This window comes from Pollicipes pollicipes, unplaced genomic scaffold (genome assembly GCF_011947565.3).
Source record: "Pollicipes pollicipes isolate AB1234 unplaced genomic scaffold, Ppol_2.1 Scaffold_4295;HRSCAF=5057_pilon_pilon_pilon, whole genome shotgun sequence".
In the NCBI taxonomy this organism is placed as follows: domain Eukaryota; kingdom Metazoa; phylum Arthropoda; class Thecostraca; order Pollicipedomorpha; family Pollicipedidae; genus Pollicipes; species Pollicipes pollicipes.
The window spans coordinates 33721147-33747665 of NW_023596461.1; the positions used below are offsets into that span (position 1 = coordinate 33721147).

The 26519-nt window shown below is 55.5% G+C and overlaps 1 protein-coding gene across 1 annotated transcript; it reads right to left on the reverse strand.

The window, feature by feature from the left end:
* Positions 1 to 206: 206 nt before the first annotated feature.
* On the reverse strand, positions 207 to 23725 carry LOC119097459 (matrix metalloproteinase-24). The gene is made up of 10 exons (XM_037220489.1): positions 23603 to 23725; positions 20205 to 20322; positions 19568 to 19678; positions 14372 to 14546; positions 13671 to 13965; positions 12983 to 13300; positions 12406 to 12729; positions 11695 to 11830; positions 2057 to 2128; positions 207 to 277 (listed from the first exon to the last, which is right to left on the reverse strand). Exons 1-10 carry the CDS (start codon positions 23723 to 23725, stop codon positions 207 to 209), a joined length of 1743 nt encoding a protein of 580 aa, XP_037076384.1.
* Positions 23726 to 26519: the final 2794 nt, after the last annotated feature.

The following is a 26519-nucleotide window of genomic DNA, read 5'->3' on the forward strand; positions in this document are numbered from 1 at the left end:
AGCGCCAGCCCACCCAGCGCTGAGCGCCGGCACAGCGCCGCCCGCCGACGAGGCTGCGGGCTCCCAGCGGCGGTGCGCCCAGCGGCGCCCCCAGGCGAGGCTGCGGGATCCCAGCGGCGCCCGCCGGCTGTCCTTCGAGGGCCGGGAGGGAAGAGGGGGGGGGGGGGGGGGGGGCCTGCCGCAGGTGAGACCCTTGTGGAGGTACGTCACGCCCGACCAGACACGTGCGCCCTGGCCCCGGAACCGCCGTCTCGCTTGGTGCCGGCCGCATTCACACCTGACAGCGGCCGTGACGTCACAGGCGGCCGGATGTTGACAATCGGTGACGTCGGGGCCGCCCGTCACAAATGGTGGGAGAGGCGCATCAGCGATGGCTCGGGTCGCCTGTGTCAGATCTCGGATGGCTCTCGGCCCTTGTGTCCAGTCAACTGTGGGCGTTGGCAATAATCTGGTAGCAGCATGCGTTATGTCAAGAGATTGGTTTGGGTCCTCAAAGGCTATGAATGAGATGACATATGCTGTCAATGTGACACAACAATGTTGGGAACGCATGTGGCGTGTCCTGGGTGAATGAAAATAATTCTGGATAATGCCCCGATCTGTTAATATGATGTCAATTAAGAATTCGACTTAGTTTACGCGCGAACGCGCGCACTCGTCGCATGTAACGCAGAGCTTGTAAATCCAAGAAGATGCAAGAGGATGCAAGAAAATGCTCATCAACGGAGCGACGAGCATCCGCACTATACATGCGCCAACCATCATTCAGGAAATCTTTCATTTTGGAACAGAGTGCTGAAAGAAGCCTTTATCGGGGGCCAGGAGCTCTCGCGCCGCCAACTGGGAGGAGAACAGAGATGGTCACGCAGCACACCTGGACGTGCGTCGTGAGCTGCATAGAATCCACGTGTTTGGTTAGTGACGTGGCTAAATCCTCGGACCACACGCCTCGGTCACGGTGTCCAGTAAAAGCAGCGGACAAGACGTAGCCATCACATAGAGGCGTGAGGAGCGATGGCGTTCAGTCATCGACTGCAAGACCGTGCGATGCTGCAGGGTGTCCGTGTCGTCGGTGGTATTGGTGAGGATTACAGCTTCGTTGCACGTCGGCTTCCGGGGCTGTCGTATGTAATCTTTGTGGAACTTAAATAGAGGGGTCAGTATACGAAGATAGATCAAACTAAAACACTTTGAATGCCCGCGGAGAGGGTGGCCACGAGCTTCCGCACAGGTACGCGTTCCAGACAAGACGAACAGATGAGAGCGTTTGTGAGAAGACGCAAGCAGCGACGGTGACATATAGTCCGTTGGTACCGCGGCACGTTCCTGAGACTCCGTAGCGTCGCAGAGCGTTAACGGAAGCCTTAAACGCATACAGGTAGACGCCAGCGCCACTGCGTAGACTGGAACACACACACACACACACACGCACACACGCTGACGCCACGTCACGCCGGCTGGATTTCCCGAGTTTGTGCTGCGGACGTCTGGACACAGCGTGACTCCGACGGTCGGCGCCGAACTCCGCGATCGCCCGCGGTCCGAGCTTGCCGATTCACGACGTCGGACCTCGTCGCCCGCGACTCCGTCCGCGCTAGGCTCGTCGCTCCTGCGAGGCGGCATTCCCTGCTTGGTCCGTACCTCCGCAGCTCCTCGGAGTGTCCGGGTCGGCCGAGCCCGCCCGCCAGGCGGCCGCCTGCTCAGCACCGCCGCGGGAGGGGACGGCGGGGAGGGGCAGAGGTGACCCCGCTGCCCGACTCTCGGTCCTGCTGACGATGAGAGGGGCGGAGGCTGGGGAAGTCACACCGGTGACAACACCCCCGGTCTGGGAACCAGCACTGTGTGCTGTCCGTCGGCGGCGGCGGCCGCTCCGCAATCGTTCGTGCTGACGGCGGGCGTCAACGTTCGCAGGCGCTGAGGCAATACGCGTGCCGCCCAGCACAACAGGCGCTGCTGTCCGGCCGCCGCGGCCCGCCGTCCGGCGGTCGGCTTCAGACCGCCGGCTGTCGCAGCAGCAGCAGCAGCGGCAGCAGCGGGGCGGTCAGCTGGAGCCGGATGACCGCGGCTGACCTGGTGGCGGCGCTGCCCGGCCGCTGCGGCAGCACGTTGTCGTCCCCGAAGCCCATCACTGCCGCACACAGGACGTATGTCAGCGTGCAGCCGAAGCCCATCACTGCCGCACACAGGACATATGTCAGCGTGCAGCCGAAGCCCATCACTGCCGCACACAGGACGTATGTCAGCGTGCAGCCGAAGCCCATCACTGCCGCACACAGGACATATGTCAGCGTGCAGCGGGCGGGTACGGGGCACGTGGAGGGGGTCTGGTGCGGCGGTGCGGCCGTTAGCGCCGTCAGTCCTCGTGGTGCTGTACATTCCATACTTGTTGTTGGAGGTATATCTTAAGTGAGCGCTATAGTGCAACGAAAAAAGGGAAAAGAAAAAGGTCAGTCAACTGAAGAAACCTTTACGTGCTGACAATTCATACCAAAACAGTTCAAACAAGCTGAAAAAGTGCCGTCAACCCGTGGTGAACGAACAACACGCTAAGCGATTTGGCAACTGCGAGCAATGCATGCATCTGATCGCATGCAGCTAAATGAACATTGAAAACGTGCCCCCGTAAACGGTAAGCGCCCGGCCCGAACGTGCCTCTGGGAGACAGCCAAAGTGTGGCGGGTGCTTGATGCGCGCGGACAGGTGCAGAACATGCAAGCATGCGACGCATACTCCGTGCAGACGTAAGCCTATCATCGGGCAACGGAGGCAAGATTACCGGCTTTGAGCGTTTCACTAGTGGGGTTCAGGGGAATGCATGCTGGAACACAAATACACAAGACCGCAAACCCCGAAGGACTGTTGGAGCCCTACTGGCTACGTAAGCTCGCGACCCATGAACAAATTCGTGTCATAGGGACCATGCATACAGATATCCCACGTCCGCGGTACTTTGTAAGGCGCTCAAGGTTTCCAAGCACTCATAACGCCGATAAAGAACACAACACACCGGATACGCCCGGCTGAAGGAACAAGGGCGCCGCGCCCCACCGTGGAGCACATCGTGAAGCGTGGTCCCGCCGCAACGGAGCGCCATTGTGGCGCGCGTGCGCCAGGCAGCACAAGAGAACCAGGACAGCTCGGGCGGGCAGGGGGCAAAGGTCCGCGGCGCCGGCCTGCAGCCACTGAGCCGAAGGTCGTGGCGCCAGGCTCGCCCCCTGAAGCGCGGCCGCGTCACACAGCGGCGGAGTGCAGCCTTCGGGGTCTGCTCGCCGGCGGTGCGTTACGCCTCCGTGACGATTTTGGGCGTGAAGCGGCCGGCTCACCGCGGACACGGCCGGCCTTGATACAGCGGCGCGACGGGACAGGCAACGGGGGGGGGGGGGGGGGGGCAGGCGGCGGTGTGCCAACACACGAATTTACATGCGTGCGAGCCTTTGGTAAACAAGGCAGTAGATCATTTCCGCGTTTCAGCGTACGTTTAATGTTTCTGTTTAAGCGGAGAGGGACCTGGGATGTAAATAATCGTACTTCCACGGTAGGCCAGATACCAAGGACATCAATACATACTTCATAATACACCACGGGTGCGTGTTATGACTTTGCCTTGATAGCTACACCTATTGCTTTTTTCGCGAAATTCGTTGTTTTCACTAATGTTACCTACATGAAATGTTTTAAAGTATGCTAGGAGCTTTTCGGAGAACCACGCATGGAAGTTGCGTTCTGCGTATCCTAAGTGGATTTCACGCAGTATTTCTGTCCTGTTTCAAACGCCTTACCTGAGTTCATGCAAAAAGATAATATCCCAAGTGTCAACCAGATTTTTGTGAATGAAATGAAAGATGGAGATTATCCCTATCGCTGCCCCAGCCTTGGTGACTCAATATTATGCACATTAAGGGCTGGCCTTCATTGAGACAACACAAACTCCACGAATTTCAACGTATGCATTTCAATGAGACAATGAAAATTAAGGTATCTTGCCTGAGTTGGAGAATCGGTAGCTGATAGCAATCACTAGTTGGAGATCCTACTCCTAGATTTAATCGCGAAACATCTAGAGACGTCACACATTTTGTGACGTTTCCAACAGATTTCCTTTCCGAAAACGATTGCTATCAGGGTAATACTGTCGTCCAAAGCCAAGTAGATCTAAGAGCCATTAGCTGACATAGCACTTAGGCCCTCTTGCCTTTGAACAACAGACAAGCTTACGTTTTTTTCAGACATTGGCAACAGCCGTCACATAACCATGCGGCTACTTGGTCCACGCACCATCAACCGGCAGAGCTGCTTACAGCGACCGCTTTCGCAACGGCTCAAAAATTTGGGGTCGTCTTTGGGTGCAAGTGGACTCTGCCAGTGTTCGATATCTTCCCATTAATATCGATGAATGGGCAGACACCGAACAGCTGTGTTTTGAGATTAAGTTAGATAACCAGGAGCTGATAGAACAAGTACTTGGAACTAACCCGTCGCCAATCCGATGCTTTAAACACAGGGTCGAACACAAGACATTCGCACAGCACCATACCATCTGCTTAGCTCCGGGGAAATTGCAGGTGCATGACGCACCTTCCGCATGCGCGAGAGGCTGTACTCCAAATGCATGTTTCCAAGCTATCTGCCACTGAGCAGTAATCTAGTTTTCTTGAGAAACGGCTGGTCTATATCACGCTGCGCATGTTCGTGCCTTAAACCATTGCACAATGGGTGTGAGCAATTCATGCCTGACGTCAATACCGTGCAAGATTTGGTGCCGCTGTATGAACGCACTTTAGAGCGTACATCTTCTCAAGGCACCTACGCTGACATCCGAAATCGAGATATTGATATGCAAAGCACGCTTCAAGCGGAAGCCAACAATCAGCGGTTTATTTTTTTATGTTTTGCTCCATCAATCCACGCCACGGCTATGGCGCCGACTCGACAGTAAGCACGCACACACTCGCAGCGTTAGTTATGCGCTGACGGACGTCACACTTCTTGCCAGAACGAGGACAAAGCCGCCGGTAACACGGATGTCACACTTCCTCCCAGAGCGGGGACAAAGCCGCCGGTAACACGGACGCCACACGAAGTGCGGGTTAGCGGCACGTTAAAAGCCGGTGAGCGGCGGCCACTCTGCTCGGCGCACATGCAGCTACACGCCCGCTGTTATCACAGTGTCCGTGCTCGTGCCTACGGCCCACTGCCCCTCCGAAGCGTGTGTGGTGGTGAAACAGGAGCGCTGGCGTGCGTCAGCAGTCGTTTGTGCCCCGAGGCGGCCGCGGGTCAGGCCCGGGGTCAGACTGACCTGCCCGCGCTACCCCCGGTCCGCCTAAGCCTGATGAGGCCGGCGACTCAGCAGGTGACGAAACATTCGGAACAGCTGTCTTCGCGCTTGAGAACAAAAACGAGCGCCGGCTGATGGGGTGCGCCAGGCTATGGACGAGGACTTATTGGCGTTGGTCGCTGATATTTGGGACACTTACTGGGAAGTAGGATATTATATTGTCGGGGTCAGACTATTGCCCAAGTCATAGTGGCCGTTTCTGTCTGTTGCGTTTTGGGAGAATTCTGATCGGTCAAATATTTCAGGGACCGAAGCATACATTTGAAGGATGTCTCTTTCCAAGCGGATTCAAAGCTCCACCTATCGTCGTTGATGAAAGTCAGCCGCAACGTCGTTTTACATTGATACGCCACCGGTCTGTGAGGTCGTAATTCATCGAAAATATCCCCAGTAGGTCTGCCAGAGTAGAAGATAACGCAAAATTTTTCGGTTGGTAATTTGTCGGACCGACACAAGCCTCCTGCATTCCCGTACACGATATGCGGGCAAGCTTCGCATCTACGTCTCGTATCATGGTCTGCTCTAGCAAGGCTGTCTAGTGCCAAAGCAAGCACAAATCACCTTCATCCTGGAATATGTCTGGTAAAGCAGCTCACAAGTCGCATAACTAAGCTTGCCTGCATGAATCAGGGCGGTAAGATTGTTTCAAACTGCGTGAGAACTATAAGAATGTGGCAGGTTATATAAAGTATATACGTATGCCTGCTGGGGGCTGTGTCTAAGATAGCATGGATGCTGCCAAATCGCGTCACGTTTTGAAAAAAAGAAAATACGAGCTTTCTCAAAACGGCATGGTCAATGCAAGAACAATCAAGTGACTGAAAGTAAACAGTCTTATTTTCACCAAGTTCGTGATTTAAGTGCTAATCCCAAACTATTAGGGATAGACGTGCCAGCCTAATATGCGCCTCTGTTAAGTTCTAAGCCAATCAAATACAGCCGTAAGTTAATCAAACAAAGCTGTAAGTTAATCAAGCAAAGTTGTAAGCTATTCAAACAAAGCTGTAAGTTTATCAGACAAAGCTGTAAGTTAATCAAACAAAGCTGTGAGTAATCGAACCAAATCCGTGAGCAAGTACTGACATAGTAGGCCAAACATCTTTACTATTGGAAGTGCTCATTCAGAAAAATATCGACATGCTTCTAAACGCTACGCGCTCTATATGCTTCTAAAGGGCTAACGCTATGCGATGCGCTCACTCCCAATCTAGGGCTGTGTAGAAGCAAGATATAGACGACAGAAAGGACTGGCAGTATAAGAGTGCTGAGGCCGGGTCAAAAAGCTTGCGCAGTCCGTGAGCTTTTAGACCGAATGAGTAGCCTTCAACGGCAGAGCTTGTTCGATCACTTGGACACCTTTAAACTCCACAGCATGGTGCTTTGAGCACGGCCGGAGGTCCTCAGCGCCCAACTGCCATCAAACGAGCACTGAGTCCTGCCCAGAAACTGAGCCAGGCTTCAACTCAATTAGACCGTGTTTGTTTGGGAGATCCGCCACAGGGCTGCCTCAATGCATCAGCAGCTTACCGTTTCCTGCAACCTTGCAGGGATACACTCGTCATATGTATATAATAAGTCCGCATGAACCCGTCGGCCAGGTCATTATCAGGTCACGTCAACCAGCGGCCGTCAGCGATAAACGCCCTGTTAACGGTGAGCGCGCGAGTATCTGGCGCCGACGGGGGGCGTTTATTTACGGACACCCTGCAGCGCCTGCGGTCAGGTCGGCGGGGGATTGATGTTCGCCCACTCGTCCCATTTGAGTCAGCAGAAAACGGATGTCTGGTTTTTCAGTCTCGCTGCCCCGTTCAAAGGAGGCAACACGACTTCGTAGTTTAAGACCTCGTAGTTAACGTAACCTCTGCTGCCTCAAAGCTGTGAGAAACACGGTGTCTTTTAAACACGACAGAGTATCCAAACACAGAATTGGCCATCAGAAATAAAAGTCGATTTAGGCTGGAGAGATAAAGCGTCCACAAGCCCAACTTTACGCCAGTGACCACGTGGGTCGTGCGGTGTTCTCAACTTTGTTTGTTACGCGTCCATTTTGCGAAGTACGACACCTGCGCGCCCGTCCAAATTCGGGAACTCACAGCGACGCATGTAGAAGCTTGCGTCAACAACACGTCGACGCACGCTTGAGTCCTTCCAGCCTTAGTAAAGATGCATAAGGTTTAGAGGAGCAATCAAGAACGTGTAACGAAAGTGAGGCAAACTCTTGAGTGTTTGGGATCTGCCGATCTGCCTACGGGACGCGACTGCGCAAAGTGCGAGATGTACGTTCACTGGTCAGAGCAGTATTGTGAAACAACGGCCTTCCCTCGTGCTGAGCAGAGTCTGGAGGTGATCCCGCGTTCACAGGTAAGGTGTGGATACAGTCCCCTCGTGCTGAGCAGAGTCTGGAGGTGAACCCGCGTTCACAGGTAAGGTGTGGATACAGTTCCCTCGTGCTGAGCAGAGTCTGGAGGTAAAACCGCGTTCACAGGTAAGGTGTGGATACAGTCCCCTCGTGCTGAGCAGAGTCTGGAGGTAAAACCGCGTTCACAGGTAAGGTGTGGATACAGTCCCCTCGTGCTGAGCAAAGTCTGGAGGTGAACCCGCGTTCACAGGTAAGGTGTGGATACAGTTCCCTCGTGCTGAGCAGAGTCTGGAGGTAAAACCGCGTTCACAGGTAAGGTGTGGATACAGTTCCCTCGTGCTGAGCAGTCTGGAGGTGAAACCGCGTTCACAGGTAAGGTGTGGATACAGTTCCCTCGTGCTGAGCAGAGTCTGGAGGTGAACCCGCGTTCACAGGTAAGGTGTGGATACAGTTCCCTCGTGCTGAGCAGAGTCTGGAGGTGAAACCGCGTTCACAGGTAAGGTGTGGATACAGTTCCCTCGTGCTGAGCAGAGTCTGGAGGTGAACCCGCGTTCACAGGTAAGGTGTGGATACAGTCCCCTCGTGCTGAGCAGAGCCTGGAGGTGAACCCGCTTCACAGGTAAGGTGTGAATACAGTCCCCTCGTGCTGAGCAGAGCCTGGAGGTGAACCCGCGTTCACAGGTAAGGTGTGGATACAGTCCCCTCGTGCTGAGCAGAGCCTGGAGGTGAACCCGCGTTCACAGGTAAGGTGTGGATACGGTCCTTGTAAGCTGTTACATTCTGAACAACCGATATTCAATGTCCTGGACGGTTCTGACAGCACGGAAACATCATGTAATCATTTTCATACATTACATACTTAACGTTTCCAGCAGTGCTCATGATCACGAGTGAACAAGGTTAAGCTATCTGCGATCTTTGTTACCATGACTAAGTCATCCGTCTATGACCTTTGTTAAAGCCTTTTTATGGAGCACCAGTGACTGCATTGGCCATATTAACGCTCATGCGCAACCAGGGTTTTTGGACCCCCACGAAGGATTCTAGCGCGCTAACCACTCGGCCATTGTGCCCCCCCTTTGTTAGAGCCCCGTGTATATATACAGTCACGGTGATGTTTGTTTACAGACATACAAGCTGCGTTTTGATATTCACCGGCGGTGTGTGGTCCGAATCAAGCTGCTGTTTATTTACCGCGGGCTACAACGCAATGGTCCAGCACTCGCACATTCATTGGAATCACTTGCTCACACGGTTCTAATCTCCTGGATAGTTTGTTTACGTGAGCTCAGTGTTGTGACTTCTGGTTAACGTACTATAGATTAGCTGACGCTAGCCTGTCGCTTACATATACAGTCTAACTCTGTGTGTGTGTGTGTGTGTGTGTGTGTGTGTGTGTGTGTGTGTGTGTGTGTGTGTGTGTGTGTGTGTGGTGTGTGTGTGTGTGTGTGTGTGTGTGTGTGTGTGTGTGTGTGTGTGTGTGTGTGTGTGTGTGTGTGTGTGTGTGTGTGTGTGTGTGTGTGTGTGTGTGTGTGTGTGTGTGTGTGTGTGTGTGTGTGTGTGTGTGTGTGTGTGTGTGTGTGTGTGTGTGTGTGTGGTGTGTGTGTGTGTGTGTGTGTGTGTGTGTGTGTGTGTGTGTGTGTGTGTGTGTGTGTGTGTGTGTGTGTGTGTGGTGTGTGTGTGTGTGTGTGTGTGTGTGTGTGTGTGTGTGTGTGTGTGTGTGTGTGTGTGTGTGTGTGTGTGTGTGTGTGTGTGTGTGTGTGTGTGTGTGTGTGTGTGTGTGTGTGTGTGTGTGTGTGTGGTGTGTGTGTGTGTGTGTATGTGTGTGTGTCTCAATGCACGTCACGTACTGAGTCAGAATCTTACAAATTCTGCTGCAAACGGGCGAGTTCACTGGGAGCGATGGAGCCGAACACCGCGTCAGCTCACCGTTTACGGAGGCCCGCTCGCGACGCCCGCGAGCCTCCCTGCCAGGGCGACAGCCGGGTGATCCCATATAACCCCAGCTGCTGAGCGCGTCGTAAAGCCCAATGACACAACCACGGATAGTTGCTGGTGGCGCAGTGGTTTTACTGGACGCCTGGGAAACCCGAGATACCAGGGTTCGATTCCTCGTGGTGCCCGTCATCCCCGCCACTGAAGCGCTGAGTGCGCCTCAAAGCCTTAATGACAACAACAGCAGTCACTTACGAAACCACATGCGACAACCACACCCGCAGCCTGCGTGAACGTCACCTATCCCGACCCTGGGCCCGCAGTCGGGGGGGGGGGGGGGGGATGACATAGCACGAGCCAGCACACCGGCAATGACCAGAACACCGGCGATGACCAGAACACCGGCAATGACCAGAACACCGGCGATGACCAGAACACCGGCAATGACCAGAACACCGGCGATGACCAGAACACCGGCAATTACCAGGACAGTCCACCGGGACGCCAGTGACGGCATTGCTGTCCATGACAGACCTTTGCAGCTAAGTCACGGCATACACGTCGCCACTTTTTCTCCTGCTACTGTCTCAGTAATACGAACAAATAGGACGGAGTAACTCTGGCCTCACCGAAAACTATTTGCGTTCTAGCACTACTACTTACTTTTACTGTTTTACAATTTTTTCGCTATTTAAAAGCGTTACTCCCGCCAACAAAACAGTCCACCGAAACTCTAATTAACCAGCCCCGGATACACGCCTTTGTTCCGCAATGCGACGGAAAAGCAAGCCGAGCGGAAGGGTCGATTTGGAGCCGCGGCATGCGTCAGTCACCGGCTATCGTTTATCAGTCACCGCGCCGTGTGGCGGTCAGCTGAGTAAGGCGGGCCAGTCCGGTCCGGCGGGCCGGGCACCGTCATGCGTTAGTCAGAGTCTGGCACCGCTTCCAGGAGCCGCCGGGCGCGTCAACCCGTGTCGCCGATCGGCGGGCGTGTTCCGCGAGCGCGCTGAAAGAGTTCTGCGAACCGCCGGACCCGAGCCGGGATTCCTGGAATGCGCTGAGTGCCTGGGTGCGGTCACGTGACCAGCGGTGTTGCGTCGGGAGCTCGGCGCGGGTGGGGCGGCAGGACCCGCATGACTGGGTACGCCATGTGCAGTGAGCAGTGCAGACTGCTAACGGCCGGCAGAGAATGGGGCAGACCCGCACAGTCAGACCAGACCCGGACCCGCAGACCTGTAGACCCGCAGAGTCCGGCCGAGTTTGCGCGCGGATTCAGACATATATGCAGGATTTTGCAATGAATGGTGGAAACAACCGAACGTTTTCGATAAACACTTAAGCGCGCTGCAGGTTCGCAACATTTTTGGCATGCTGTAAAACATTACTTCACGTTTTCATTCCACTCTGTTGTACGTGCCTACTTTAGTTATGAATTGTCAAAATCTACACAAAGGCGTATTTATGCATGGACAAATTTGCTAAGGGGGACGTGCCCCCGGTGTTCCTCCTTAATCACACCCCTGCGCGGATTGGTCCTCGAGCGTTAGAGATGGGCATGGAAACTCGAAATAACATTTACGTGGACTACATGCTTACGTGAAAAATAGTTAATTTCAAGAGCATGTCATGCAAAATGTTGCAAATACGCGACATAACAAATACAACCATAGCAGTGGTGTTTGCAGTAGCTATGTTGAATGGCCCCCAAAATGTTGATCTTGCCATGCGACATACAATGTAAAAAAGACAGCAGAAAATGTACATGCTATCAAAATGCCAACACCAAATCGGGCACATTTGCATCGTCACGCCACCGCCATCACCACAGAAATCATGTAAAAGTTGCACGCATACTGAGTATTTACCTCAGAAATACGACACTCGAATCAAGATCACTAAAATGTCCCACGTTTGGGAGCCGCCATTCGGTGCACCAAGGCCAGCACGCCACGCTACCCGAGCGGCCAGCCGCAAAACCGCACCTTCCTGGCTCCCCCAACGGACCTGCTACCAGCTCCGGCCGCGTCAGCGCGCCCACGGCCGACGCCGAGTCTGTCTGTCTCACCTGCCTCGCTGTCGCCCTCGTCGGCAGGCGGCGGATGCCGCTGGCTGGAGGGCGACATCAGACTGGAGGACTGGCTCTTGCAGCCGAACCACCAGTAGCCGCTGGGCCGGGGGTACGGCGGGTCGGCGTTGTCGACCTGGCGGCGCGGCCGGCCCGGTCACGCCAGGACCCCGTGCGGCGCAGCGAGCGGAATCGAAGCACGACGGTCGAGGGTTCGACTTTCAGGAGACACGGGGTGGGTCGCACTGACCCGGTCGCTGGCGTAAGAGGATGTGGCCCCATCATGTCCGTGACCCCACGCGTCTCGCTATGTCCCCGCCCCCCCCCCTCCCCATCCTTCCGCGACAACGTGCCTGCAGCCCGCCGCTCCGAACGGACCGAACGAACTCGGCGCCGCCTCGAACGGACGGCGGACGGCACAGGCGCCTGCAGCGGGCCGGGGCGGTCCAGGACCCGACACCACGGCCTTGGCTCGGTCACGTCCCGAGGTGGGCCGGCTCGGCGGCGGCCGCGCCTTCGATAGCGCACGCCCCCAGCCGGTCAGCCTGCCACGTGACTCAGGCCAGCCTGGGGACCCGGTCACAGCAAGCCCGCCGGCAGCGGACATCGCTGAGCCCGCTGCGCCCCAGGTCAGCAAGGTGAGTGCTCACCTGCACTCACCCGGAGAGAGCCAGTCGAACAGGCCCGCCGCCGGCATTGCTAGAGACTCACCCTGAACCGGGCGTCGTCGAAGCGGTAGTAGTAGCCCTTCTTGAAGAAGTATGACCGGCCGTTTGAGTAGGTGAGCGCCGCGTCCAGGCCGTCGGGCAGGTTGCCCCAGTTGCTGATGGGCTGCGGGTACGAGCTGGACACAGGGATACGCCGCATCGGGTCGAACTTCCAGTACTGGCTGCCCTTGAAGAAGTACACCTTGCCGTTGCCCGTCCACTGGAGCGCGGCGTCGACGTTGGACGGGATGCCGCTGAAGCCCTCAGAGATTAGTCTCGGGTAGCCGGCGTCCATCTTGAAGCGGGTCATGCGCCAGTAGCGGTCGCCCTGGCGGGGAAGAGGCGCGTGAGTGAGGCGCCCGCGTGACACTGCGAGAATGGTCGGAAAGACCACGAGCGGTCAGAATATTGCACTTCGATAATTCCGCTGCAGTACACCTCTTTAGTGGCACCCAGTGCTCTGTCGTTATTACGGGGCTGACAGTACTCGACTTTGCCAACCACTACGTATTGGAAAAACTCAGCCACTTGATCTGCATGGCCCTATCTACCAACAAGCTCTCCAGCAGCCTATCAATCACCTTGAAGAAGAAGATGAGGTCTTTCTTAGGCAAGCTGAAGGCGGCGTCCAGGTTGTTGGGCAGGCCGTCCCAGTAGTCGCGGATGCGTCGCGGGTAGCCATTTTCTATGCCCGTGTCGGTCAGCCGCCAGTACCAGGCGCCCTGGAAGACGTATGTCTGCTTCTGCGAGCCGGCCGTGAAGATGGCGTCGACAGTGGCGTCCGAGCAGAGCTGGCGGTCCTCGCCGGCTGCCGGCGCCGGCGCCGGCGGTCGCGCCGGCCGCTGCGTGGGGACCGCAGCCGGCCGGACCGCGGGCTTCTCCTTCGGCCCGTACAACGCCTGCGGTAGGTCAGAGCATCGGAAGGTCAGCGAAGGTCAGAGCGCGGTCAAAAAATGCAGGTCAAAGCGCGGAGGCCAAATAGGCAGCGTATATTTGCACAGCATCGAGAAGTTTTCGCAGGGCCAATGGAAAACCAGCTTTTACCAGATTCGATACTGCTCCCGTGAGACGGTTGCAAGCGGCAGTCCTCCTCCATTCCTTCAGGTCACGTAAAGTCATTATCGATCGACTCAGAATCCATTACTAACGACAGAACGCTGCCTCATTAAAGGCAGCACGCGACGTAGCGGTCAACACTGCGTGACCGCCGAGACTCGCACCTTCCAGTGTGCCCCAGAGGGGGCGGGGGGGGGGGGACAAGCAGCTGACCTGAATGCCGAGAATGTCGTCCTCAGTGAGCACGTCCGTGTCGCCGGGCCGGCGCGGCGACTTATAGAAGGGCGCCATCAAAGAGCGCTGGTCGTCCGAGTGCGAGAGGCCCAGGCTGTGGCCGATCTCGTGCGAGGCCGTCATGAAGATGTCGGTGCCGCGGCCGCCACCGGCCGACCACCGTTCGGCGTCGTCAAAATGAGCATCACCGCCGTACAGCGGGAAAAAGGCATGCGCCAGCGTGCCGCCGCGCCCGTCGAACGGGTCGCCGTCGCCGTGGTCGCCGCGCGCGAACCTGAGGCCGAGGTCGTCGTCACGCCGCGCGCGCACGCGGTCACGCCGCGCGGGCCGCGCTCACGCCCGATATCGCTCAATATCGAGCTGTTGCGTCGGCCCGGCCCATGTCGAAGGCGACGGCACCGCGCGCTACAGGCGTGGGCCTGGATCGCAATGGTGAATCACGGGACACCCTCGGTGCGTAGTTGATAGGATTGGGATCGCAAATCCTGGATCCGTTCCGAGATCCAGACACACATCCGTCGCGAAGTCGCTTCCGTCGACACGATGTTCCCCTCCGCTGGCGCGCGACATTTCGCAAGCGACCCTTCACGACTGCAGACGAAAACACGCGGTAGGGCCACGCCATTTCAGGCCAAACAGCCTGACAGCGGTAAAGACGTCCACCTGGTGAGTTCACTGACCTGATGGTGACTTGTGCTTTGTCGAAGCGGCCGACCTCCTCAAATGAGAGGGACGACACCTCAGACCAGATCTGGAACGACTGTCGGATCACCTTGCGCACGGCTTTACGGTTGCTGATGCTTGATGGCCAGCTCTCGATCTTGTACTTGATGTTCCGCGTCCGCCAGCGGCTTCCTGTTGGTCGGAAGAAGGGAAAAATTAAGAAAATAAAATAAAAACGAAAAGATTCAAGCCTGCTTTGACTCCAGGCCCCAGCGCTTCACTTTTGTACGCTAACAAATTCAAGATATCCTGAGCAGGAGTTCAGGTTTCAGCAGGGCCTAGGCCATATGGCACGCTGTTTCCCTTTATCATTCGTGACAAAGGAGATATCCGTGAATCACATGTAATTTTATACACATAGTTGAGTTACCTTAGACAAAGGGAAGCGCTTCACTTCAGGCAGCTGTTTCCTTGCCCCTAAATCACTGCTTGATTTAGCATTCTGGTTTCGATAAGTAACCCCAGATGGCACCTGTCTGTTTTTGTTGCTCAACCAACAGTCCTGAAAGACCTTCCAAATCTCGCTCGAGATCACGCGATGTGAACGTTAGCTGGAGAGGTGAGCACGAATGCGGATCCCATCAAATCCCTCCTCTCGCAATAGATCAGTCGGTGATAGCATACAGGACAATAAATAGCTTGAAATTCACCGCTTAGCCATCTATTAGACACCAAAATCAGACCACCACTGCAGGGCACTACGGATAGTTTCCCTGCGGTTTCCCTCAACGGCGGTCATATGGAAACATCGAACCAAAAATCAGAGCGAGTCACTTCGCTATCAACAGTTAGTTTCCGAAATACCATCCATCTTCCGAAGGACTGTTCATCCTCATATGCCAGTCAGCCTAACGAGAACTTGATGCATTGCTCAACTTAACAGCCTGAACATGATAGTTGTGTAACTGCAGGCATCATAAATGCAGTGCTTTATGCTGGACTCAAATGTCCAATAAATGTATAACTTAACAAGTATCCTGCGGCATATGTAACGCAATGCGATTAAATGCCCTTCCTCCTAACGTGGTCTCCACCTACCGCCAGTCGTTCGTTTTTTTCGATACCCCCGAGCTTTAAGCTGTGGTTATAATTTTACAGTCCAGTTGCATACCAGTCAATTTACAAAAAAAGCTGTCGGGATACGCATCCATTTTCCTCAACAACGACTCCGCCTGACTGCATGCTCCGGTCTGTCCTCTGTTCCTTCTGTGCTATTCGGAACGGCGGCTAGTTCAAGGGCACCCACCCTCGCGGAGTCACCACCTACCCCCGTCTGTTCCTTGAGACCTGGAACCGTCCCACCGATTGCCTTCATTTCCTCCATTTCTTTCCTGCGGCCCATCCAGGCCGTTACTCTTAAGTCAAAAAGCGGGAGAACTGAAGGACTCTTAGGCTTTCCTCTGCAGTCAAAAGGACTCAATTTCTTAGAATGGCGGGCGTGGGCGACAGCATATGGTCATACGTGTTGGCACTCAACTGAATGCGACGGCATTTAAAGCCGCTGGTGGAAGATCCTGACTGAGGTGAAAATCTTTCAGAGTGAACCGCATGCAGTCGAACACGGAGTACATACGGCTGCGACACGCCGCGCAAATTCGTGCAATTTCGCGCGCTCAATTAATAATGTCGGTGCGCATACTTTGTGGAAATTAATCCGGATTTTCATATGGTTGGCGTCCACAATTAACCCTGATTTTCATATATTGGCGTCCACAAGGAAAAGCGTTACAAGGCAACGTTGACGACATGCTATCTAAGGGCTTGCCTGCACGCACGCGTCAATATACATCTGGCAACTTTCCGCCAACATTTCGATCACATCTCCCACCACACATTACTAATGATGTACATGCGAGACTATCAAACAAAAGGAGCAAACGTTTACCGGTCCACGAGTGCAGAATATGAACGTTTGCTTTTGTTCGTCTTGTCGCGATATTGACACCACGCACGTGCGTACTTGCTTGAAGCACACACAGCCTGCTGATAAGTAGTTCAACGGCAACTGTGTCAAGGGTCCAGTGTTCGACAAACCTCCGCTTCGCATCGCTCAGTGAGAACCTGCGACTGCATAGCACAATCCGTTATCGAACGCCAGCGATACGGGCGTCAGCAGCGCGGCGCCACTGTCCCAGACGCGGCACGGCCGGCGCTGGCGGCCAGCTGGCGTTACGTAAGAGGCTGCCGAAACAGTGGGGCGGCGCACCGGGGCGGGGCGCGACCGACCGGATGCGTCCCAGCCCACCGGAACGACCCATGACCCATCGCAACGGTCTGGGGGGTCCACCATAGCCGACCGCACTCTGTCAAGGTGGACCTCTGTCCGCACTGCCTTCCAAGGCCTGTGGTAAGGACTCCTGGTTCTTCAAGCTTGCCCGCATCCCGCAGGACTGGCTGGCAACTCGCGAGCCGCGTACCAGCGTACCCGCTCCGGCTGCAGCTCGAAGTTCCCGCAGCCCAACGGACTGCCTGACAGATCGCGAGTCGCGTACCAGCGTACCCGCTCCGGCTGCAGCTCAAAGCTCAGCGGTCGGACACAGCAAGTCGGACAAGACAAGCACACCGGACCAAGCCGGAGGGGTCCATCGTGCACCAGGGAGCATCGCGGTCCACGGGTCTTACCGCCCCACCCACTCCGCCATAGACGAAAAGGTATCATAAACATAAAGCATAAAAATCAAATATACCCGGAGGAAAACGGCTGGTGCAGAGAGTGACAGGGCTAAGAGTGAAATGTTCTCTATCCGCAAGGGCTGTTTGTGTCATTCGGACTAATTTATCAAGGAAATGATTCCCAGGCTGCTGTTTACCAGCAGCCAGCTCCCAGTCCGCCTGACCGTGGACACGTTGCGCCAGCTTTGCAGATTGTGTCAATGCCAGCCGAAGGACAACGGCGCAGTGTGCAGCCCACAGCGGGGCGGTCACGCGGCTGATGAGGGCTCGTCGAGAATCAGCATAAGCCAGGCCCGGAAAACCCCGCCCACCCGGCGTCAGCCACAGCCACCGGCCTGTCGCGTGACGTCCGAAACGAGGCGACTGGTCACTGGCGATGCTGGAACGAATGGTGGCGTCCGTGAAACAGCGCTTGTAAACGGATGTCGCCCGTCCCATACCTCGTCCAATCCGTTGACTTCCAAAATTCCGCCCAAATTTGCCTTCACGCACGTACTCCTCGGACAACTCCCGTCCGACTGGCATCCTCCCCACTTTGCCGACTGCCTCAAGACGGGGTCGGGGTAGGATTTGCACCCCGGAGCCTTGCCCCGGCGCGGACATGCCTCCACAACCAGGCTGGCGCGGCGCGCGGGCGCCGGCCTTGACCACCTGGTCGGAAGCCCGCACGGAACGGGTCCCACCGGCGGTCGATAGGCCACGCGCGCGCGCGTGATCCGATATGTCGAGCGGCGGCGGCAGCGCAAGTCGCGCCGCAATAGCGCGCGGGGCCGGCTGGCTTACTCACGCCCTGCCGCCGCGCTGTTTACCCCGAGAACGGCCGGAAATGGGTCCAGCCTTGGACGGACAGCCCTCCTGTTTGAGGCGCCGAGCTGGTGACGAACGTGTCGACCGCAGAGGCGGACATGGTGGCGGCGAGCGTGGAGAATTGTGGCAGCGAATGTGACCGCGATCAGGTGTGACTGCATCAAAATGCATCACACGTAACAACACCGCCTTTAAGGATTCACACCTCACGCTACCAGGAGTGGCAGGTCCGCCCCCAGCCCCAGCCCACCGTAAACAGTCATTGATAGTACTATGCGCTTGTGTGAAAACACCAGCTTCTCTCTCTTGGCGACGTTTGCCATAATACAGCCCTGGAATTATGCAATCTCGGCCAAGAGCTACTACCAGGCTACTGCGCAGGGGCCAGGCTAACGGAAGCTGTCAACTGTACGGGCTTCTATGGACTCCAGGCGCTAGGCACGGTTGCGGTCGAAAATGATTGTAAAATTATGACGAGCCTGCCAGAAAAATCAAGATTAAATCACGATAGGCATTAAAGAGAATCTTCCATGTTGGAACGTACTGAAGCAATTATCAGATGTGATGAAACAATGTCACTCTTAACTTCTTATAACTATTGGCATACTTTCAAGTGAAAAAGGCTGCTCTAGCCAATACCATATCTCTGCCAAGGAAATATGCTCCTCAATATGCCATTTGTTTTATTACGTCATCATACCTTGCACCACGTTGATTGAGAGCCAGGCAAGGGCCGTTCTATCTGGAAATCGTGCTTACGAGCGACAAATACAAATGACTCGAAGATTAATTACTTTGGCCTTGATCCCCGCATAGCTTAAAGAACGGCGGGATTTTAATTAAAAAATTATGGTATCGTGGATGTCTCGATGAAATTGAAAGTCTCCCCGAATAGGTCTACACATCTTCGCGGGCCTATAGCTCAGAAACTAGAGACGTTTAGGTCTTACGAAGGGAATGGCTGTAAACTGCACCGCAGTGATCTTCTAGACGGCTATTTCAGCTCCAAACCCCCATATAAATATGGAGCACTCCCTTTACGTTTCCCCAGGACAGCTCACTGCCGCCTGGCCGATCCGGGCTGTGCAATACTAAGAGATCCCAATTAGTGGTGACACACGGTCATGATTCAGAGCGTTGCATTAATCCGCTGAACTATCTTGATCGGTCGCGTCATCTGCAATGAGCGACAGCCGAAACACTGTGCGGAAGGAGCGGCAAATGTGACGTGGCACTGGTACCGCAACGCCCGAACGTCGTCTGTGAGTGTTGCACGATTGGGCTGGCGCAGTGACGCCACCCCGCCCCGTCACGATCCGTGACTGAAACATATTCTCCGGAAGGAACTGTACGCCAGACGCGGGACGGGGCCAGCCACCAACGGTTTGGAGCTTAAGCATGGGTCCGTGGGCGTCGCGTGCAACTTATTGATTTTGCCGCGTGTAACACTTTTCGCTCCTACTTTTTTAAAGTCCGTCCGCGCACAAATGTGTGCCGAAAATGATACATCAGTAGGGCTAACGATACAAACTGTGTTGTTGGTATTACCTTGTCACAGTCAGTAACAAACTCATGCCAAGTCACCTACCATCCAACGTCGAAAGTTTATTTCCAATTTACAGCACGGGAGTTCCGGCCGAGATCAGGTAGAGCTAAACAGCTGGAGTACCCACCTTGCAGAGCGTAGCGTTTTCGCCTCCGGGCGCGATAGCTGGGGCCGATCATGTCCTTGACGCCGCAGCGAGGCTCTCGCATTTTGTCTAACGTGGCCTGGTCCACTTCACCTGTCAACACGTCCCGTCCCGTCAGAACGCGTGTCATGTTAACACAGTACGAAGTGTCCAAACTACCAGCACTAGTGTTTCCAATATTCAACACGGGAACTGCAGGAGGGCGCGGCAGCGGAGTTCGTGTTCTGGCGCAGTTCCCTTTCACGACACCACCGTCTCCCACACCGTTCTCCATGAACTGCACGCGCCGGAAGTCCGGCGACAGTGGGCTCTGCACCGACTTAAGCCTGGCACATCGGCTCTCAGTCAGCTCATGCAAGCTCGCATGCGGCTCACCACGCAGCATATCGCAGCTCGCCTGCGGTGTAAACAGCGAGCCAGGCGCGCGCTGCAGTAAAGCGCAACGCCGCGCCACCGCTGATGCTCGGCGACTGACACCAAGCACCGGGGTCGCTCTCATCCTAGACCATCGCGCCTTTCTCACGTTCAGCGGCGCAGGCGGGGCACGTCGCCCGCCCGCGGACCAGCGACAGCCGCCCCGGTGTGGTGGCGGGGTCGGCCGGCCCGTCGGCGCCCGTACCTGTGACGTTGAGGCCGGCGAACCGCTGGAACTCTGCGATGCTGTCGGACAGAGAGCGCAGAGCGCCCGTCCGCCCGTCGCTCTGGCTCGACACGTATCCGTACTTGGCCAGGTACGCCTGCCGGGTGGCGCGGACGGTCAGCCAGGTGGGACGAGAGGCCCGCTGCGGTGTGCGGTGCAGTGACAGCCACGCGCGCCTCAGAGACAGTGGCCACAGAGCGACACAGCGACAGTTAGCCGCACAGCGACACAGGGCAGTTAGCCGCAGGGCGACACGGCGGTTAGCCGCAGAACGACACAGAGACAGTCAGCCGCAGAGGGACACAGAGACAGTCAGCCGCAGAGCGACACAGAGACAGTCCGCCGCGTCAGCCGCAGAGCGACACAGACACAGGTAGCCAAACGCGGTACGGCGACAGTAAAGACTCGGAGGACGCGTTGACATTCATCCACGGACGGTCCAGTGGCAATTCACCCCGGACAGTTAGCCCCAGGTGGTACAGTGGGGGATAGTAGCGACGCGGTGCATTAACAGTTAACCACGTGGCGATCACCTACCCGTCTCACGTGGCGAGAAGCTTTGCAATTTGTGGTGTTGTAAAAGGACAAGATACGCCAGTTTCCGCCAATCTTTCAACCTCGTGCGACCAAAACCTGTCTCACCAAACTCTATCAGACTCATGGTTTCTAGACGCTATGCACGCCAGGGATAAGCAGAGGGCAGAGGCGGATGGAGCGCGCTCTATTTCGTCTCAACCCGGCGAATGTCCTTTAGCGTGATAACTGGTGGGCCAACTCGGGTTGCTGGGGTAAAATCGAGCATTTGGGTACCTCTTTTTATCTCAGTTTCTAGGCATGCGTCCCTCAACACCGATGAAAACGGTGTCCAATACGCATTGAAGTATTGCTTCAAGTAATCCATTTTGACTATTGGTTGTCACAGCAGATTGTGCTCCACCTGGTGTACATCTGCCATCCCACAAGCTGAGCGCGCCGCGGCAACAGCGACAGCGGTATCTGCCAGTCCCTCTCAGCACATCAAATGCTTGTATCTCTGCCACTTGCCACACACTATACGAGATGACAAGGGTGATATATTGCTGCCTTATATTTTGCCATTTGCACATTTGATCTGGGACAACCTAACCTCTTACATTTTGAAGAACTGTATCACCGTCAATTTCGATAAAACGGAGCATATCATCGCAAAACTTTATTTTTGGAGAAAAAAGAATGGAGCATCAAGGCAACACCGAAATGCAACCGTAACAACTCCGTGATGAAGCTAGATGTTTCACGTGCTAAAGGCTGCAGGCACGTCCTGATACCGCCCACGGTAACGTGTGATGTCTGCAGAGCTGGCATAATGTACCCACCTGCAGTGCGTGTGCGTGCGTGTGAGTCAGTTCTCTTGACATGGCCATACAACCGAAGTGTGAGTCAGTGGTCTGTGCGGTCAAGGGACGCCCGGTGCGACGGGCGTACTCCACTGGACGCGACCGCAGACCAGGTGGGCAGAGCCGGAGGGGCGGGTGAATCAGCGTACACGAGTGGCTCGCTCCGCGTACAACCCTCATTGATAGTTCGGACCGGTTTGACGCCATTCAGAACCTGCTCGGCAGTGGTCCACAGGTGCTGCTCGGGCCGAATGTGTAACACGAGCGGTGGTTCACAGGCGCTGCTCGGGCCGAGCGCGATGCGAGCGGCGGTCCACAGGCGCTGCTCGGGCCGAGTGTGTAACACGAGTGGTGGTCCACAGGCGCTGCTCCAGCCGAGTGTGTAACACGAGCAGTGGTCCACAGGCGCTGCTCGGGCCGAGTGTGTAACACGAGGGGTGGTCCACAGGCGCTGCTCGGGCCGAGCGCCGAACACGAGCGGCACTCGCTCAAGCACGATAGCGGCGATGTGGACGAGCGTGTGCTCCGAAGCAAATCATAAATGGGAAGCTGGTGCTGGTCGTGGTAACAAATGTTTATCGAATGACACTCAAAACAAATAGTCGGCAAATATCAATGCACGAAGCGTTTCATTAGGGGGCGGTGGTGTTCGTTTCCCTGCCCAATAAATGATGAAAGCTGTGGGTTGGCTGTGCAGATGAAAAACACTGATGCAGACTAACGGCCCTCGCAAACATCCACGGCAATACAGCATTGACTGCAGAGGATAATGGCATTGAGTTCAAAACGCACTAACATTTCCAATATCGCGACAAAGAGGGGCTTCCCGGTCCCTTACAGAGGCTGGTGCTACATGACAATGCTGATGCGGACTCATTGCCGGGGCTTTGGCCAGCTGAAATGATACGACCCGAGCGTTATCGCCCGCTGGGAAACACGCACGCTGACGGAAGTGACGTGACGCCTGTGGGGTTGGCTGTAAGTAAACAGGTGTGGTCACCCGATACGTGGAGGGGGGGGGGGGGGGGGGTGGCAGTATATTGACATATGTACGCCTTTGGTGGTAATGTTAGTAGGACTCTCAGTAGTCCCATGTCGAACTAGGTCGCACAGAATAATATTGTCTGGAGACTGACGATTACAACTGGTTTTGTTACTAGGCTAACGACAAGTAAGCACCAGATTTGCCTGGTGATTCGGAGTCTCTCACGGACCGGAAAGTAATATGCACGTCAGCAGGAAAAATATGTTGTGCATCGTTATCCTGGTTTCGTGATACCGCACAGAGTTGGGGGCAAAAGAGAATTAGACCGCATGCAACATGCATATTGTCAGCCACCCATCAAGGTTAAAGTACTGAGTCTTTTAGCATAAACAATGGAATGTCCGTCCCATGCAGTCACCTATGCAATCTGCGAATTTATGTCAAGTGATACAAATAATCACGTGCGTTCAGTTTGTTGGCTTTCAGCGATTTTTCAACGAATGGTCTTATCGAGATAATCCGCTTTTGCAAACCGAGGCTGACTGAATCGTTCGCGCATTATTGCTGTCAGAATTTCGTACGCCGCCTGAAACTTTGAGTGGGTCGCCTGTCCCACCACGTCGCTGGATGGTCTGTATCGGCGGCCACAGCGGTGGCAGCCTTGCAACGCCACCGCGGCGCGTGCACTCAACCCTCCCATCCCCTGTCGCCCCGCCGGTGCTCTGCGCGTGCCTTCATCCCTCTCGTCTCTCGCCGATCCGCCGGCGCCCTGCGCATGCCCTCATCCCTTACGTCCCTCGCCGATCCGCCGGCGCCCTGCGCATGCCCTCATCCCTTACGTCCCTCGCCGATCCGCCGGCGCCCTGCGCATGCCCTCACCTCTTATGTCCCTAGCCGACCCGCCGGTGCTCTGCGCGAGCCCTCATCCTTATGTCCCTCGCCGACCCACCGGCGCCCTGCGCATGCCCTCATCCCTTACGTCCCTAGCCGACCCACCGGCGCCGCGCGTCACTCACCGCCGACTCCGCGACGGCGGCCGGGTCCACGTCCTGCAGGGGTGCGGCGCCCGCCCGCCGCGCCAGCGTCACCAGCGTCGCGATCGCCACGAGGAACCGCGCCACTGCACCCGGGAGCGCCATGTCCGCCGCGCCGTCCTGCGCGAGCGCCAGCGCCGACTGCGGCCCGGTCGCGGCCGCCGCCGGCTCGGCTCCAGCGGCCGGCGACCCTTGAGCTGACGTGAGTCATCCGCAGCCAGCGGCGCGCGCGGCGCCGGACGCGCCGTCGTGAGTCACGCTGCCCCGGGCCAAGCCGACTGGACGAGCTGTCGTCGGGAGCGTTGGGCTGGCGGGATACCGGCACCATCCTCCGGCATGTTCGGAGAGTCAGTTGTGGTGGTGCTTCGACGATTGCTGCGGAGTCCCTTGGCAAACGAGCGTTGGGTTGTCCGTTGGAGCATATGTTGGACTTGATGTGTGTTAATGACTTGTTAAGCCTGCTGTTAAGTCACGCTGTTCGCTTCTCCCCAGTCACGCTATCAGCGTCACATCACGGCTCATGTCATTGGTCACGTTGAGGGTATCAGTGATTCAGAAGGCTCGCAGCCAAAGGCACAGAACTCTGGTGTCAAAAAATAGGCCTTAGTGCTGAAGATCGTTTTATCGTGACCGTGATGTTTTCGTTGTATTAAGACAATTATCGTGACGTTAGAAATGATCGTATACTCGTAATGCTGTCGGTGTTCCATTCCAATAGCCGGAGATCAAAGTGGAGCATGATTCCTCGCCGAAAACGACTACAGTCCGGAACCAGAGGCCCGACAACAGTGAACGGAAAAGCTCCGCCAAAATGTGATTGCCTAAACGGGATGTTCACAGGCGTACCGGTGGAAAATAACTGGCATAGAGCGCTGGAAAAATTGCGCATGGCCAAAGAAGTAACGCTACATCACACAAAACAACGGCGATAGAAGCGCGTTTGTTGTCCTCCGCCTAGCCATTCTAAGTCTGTTGCCTCCCGTACTGCAGACCTGAAATGGGATCCGTTGGCTTTACGCTGTGGCCTGCCTCATGGTGACCTAACGTCGACAGGCTCCATTGCTCGACGACTTGCGCTCACTTCTCGCGCGGGGAGCTGTTGCTACCGCGGGCGCTTCTCGCGCGGGGAGCTGTTGCTACGCGGGCCAGGAGCCTGCGGTAACCAAAGTTAGACACCGGTTTCATGATCATCGCTCAGGAAAGGAAGCCTGGCCACGACATGGCTGCCCGTTAGTCGACGATCGCTGTCTGGTCAGCAGGTTAGGTGCACCGATACACGTCATTCTTGGATCGATGATTTGTAAGAGAGAGTATTTTAAGTATTCAAAACTTATTTTCGGTGGTAATTGGAGTAAGCGGTTTCACAGGCAGTTACTGCCAGCGATTGCCTACAATAATAAAAACACTGATTCGACACATGCAAAGATGCGTGATGTATCTTGATTTTGCATATTTTCCTGCTGTCGGCCATGATGCGCGTCAGTCAGACGCCAACTCTCAAGACTGCTGGGTTGGGGTCCACGCGCAGTCGTTGATTCAGACTCAGACAACGACAGCGAGGGTGCCACGAAGAGAACATTTTCGCATGCGATGACAGAGTCACGGCACTCACATCCCTGATTCACATACATCATGCATCACATGCCTTCACATCTCTGATTCGCATGCTCGTGAGCGCTCGCATGTTCTCCAGCACACCAATCCTTGCCAGCAGCATGTTGATCTCTTCGTTGACATGGAACGATAAATCGAATGTTCAGCCCCGTCCCTTGAAACACCCACGATGCCATTTCATTTAAAGCACGTACGGGCCACATCAGACCATTCAGCACGCGGCAAATACTTCCCCAAAGGTTCCGTTTTTTAGCGTGATTCCGCTGATTCCCCTCTCCTTATTCGCCTCGACTATGTCCGCCCGCCCGCCAAGCAGTCCAGAAAGGCCCGTCCGAGACATAACAAGTTGTCACCTCTCATGCCGCACCTAGCATTCTCTCTCCGTTCTTTATGCCTGCACGCATGTGTAAAAGCCAAGACCATGACGCAAGTGATCTGGCACCGCACTGCGTACTGCCGAAGCACCATACGGCTGCGTGGCATGGCTCATTGGGGATATACTCCACACTGCCGAAGCACCATACGGCTACGCTGGTATGGCTCATTGGGGATATACTCCGCACTGCCGAAGCACCATACGGCTGCGCTGGTATGGCTCATTGGGGATATACTCCGCACTGCCGGAGCACCATGCGGCCGCGTTGGCATGGCTCTTTGGGGATATCATACGCAAAGCCGTGAGCCGGCTGCGCAACAATTTAATGACAAGATGTCGTGCGTCGTGCACATAAAATTAACTTCCATCCTGGGCCTCTTTTACCGTACCTTTGGCGAGAGGAATGCCCCGTTCGAGGGATGAACTGACCACCGAGCATCGTGGCATGGTTTTGTGTTACCTGTTTCGCCACGGCATCGTATTTCTGGACATCAGCAAACGTGTTTGTTCTGGACATCAGTATGTTCTGGCTTATTCTGGACATCAGCAACACGTCATAGTGGTTCGTTACCATCGCTGTCAAGAGTCGCCTGTCCAACATAACACCAGTCCATACTGAACCTTCCGTAATGCTCTTTGCTGCGCTCTGATAACCATTTTGGCCTACCGTTTACTCCATTCTCCTGGCTTTTCCCCGAGGAATGAAGCTATTACTACAGTCTTATCCGTTATAGTAGCCGTTATGTTTATCCGTAGACGGTGCTCAGTGAGAGCATCGATGGAGAATCAATTGACAACTCGGTTGGGATAGCAACCGTGTTCGCACCGTCGACTTCTCGGCATCAGGCAAATATCAACACTACGCGTATTGGTGCCCACTCTTTCGTGTGGGATTTTCAAAAAATCGAC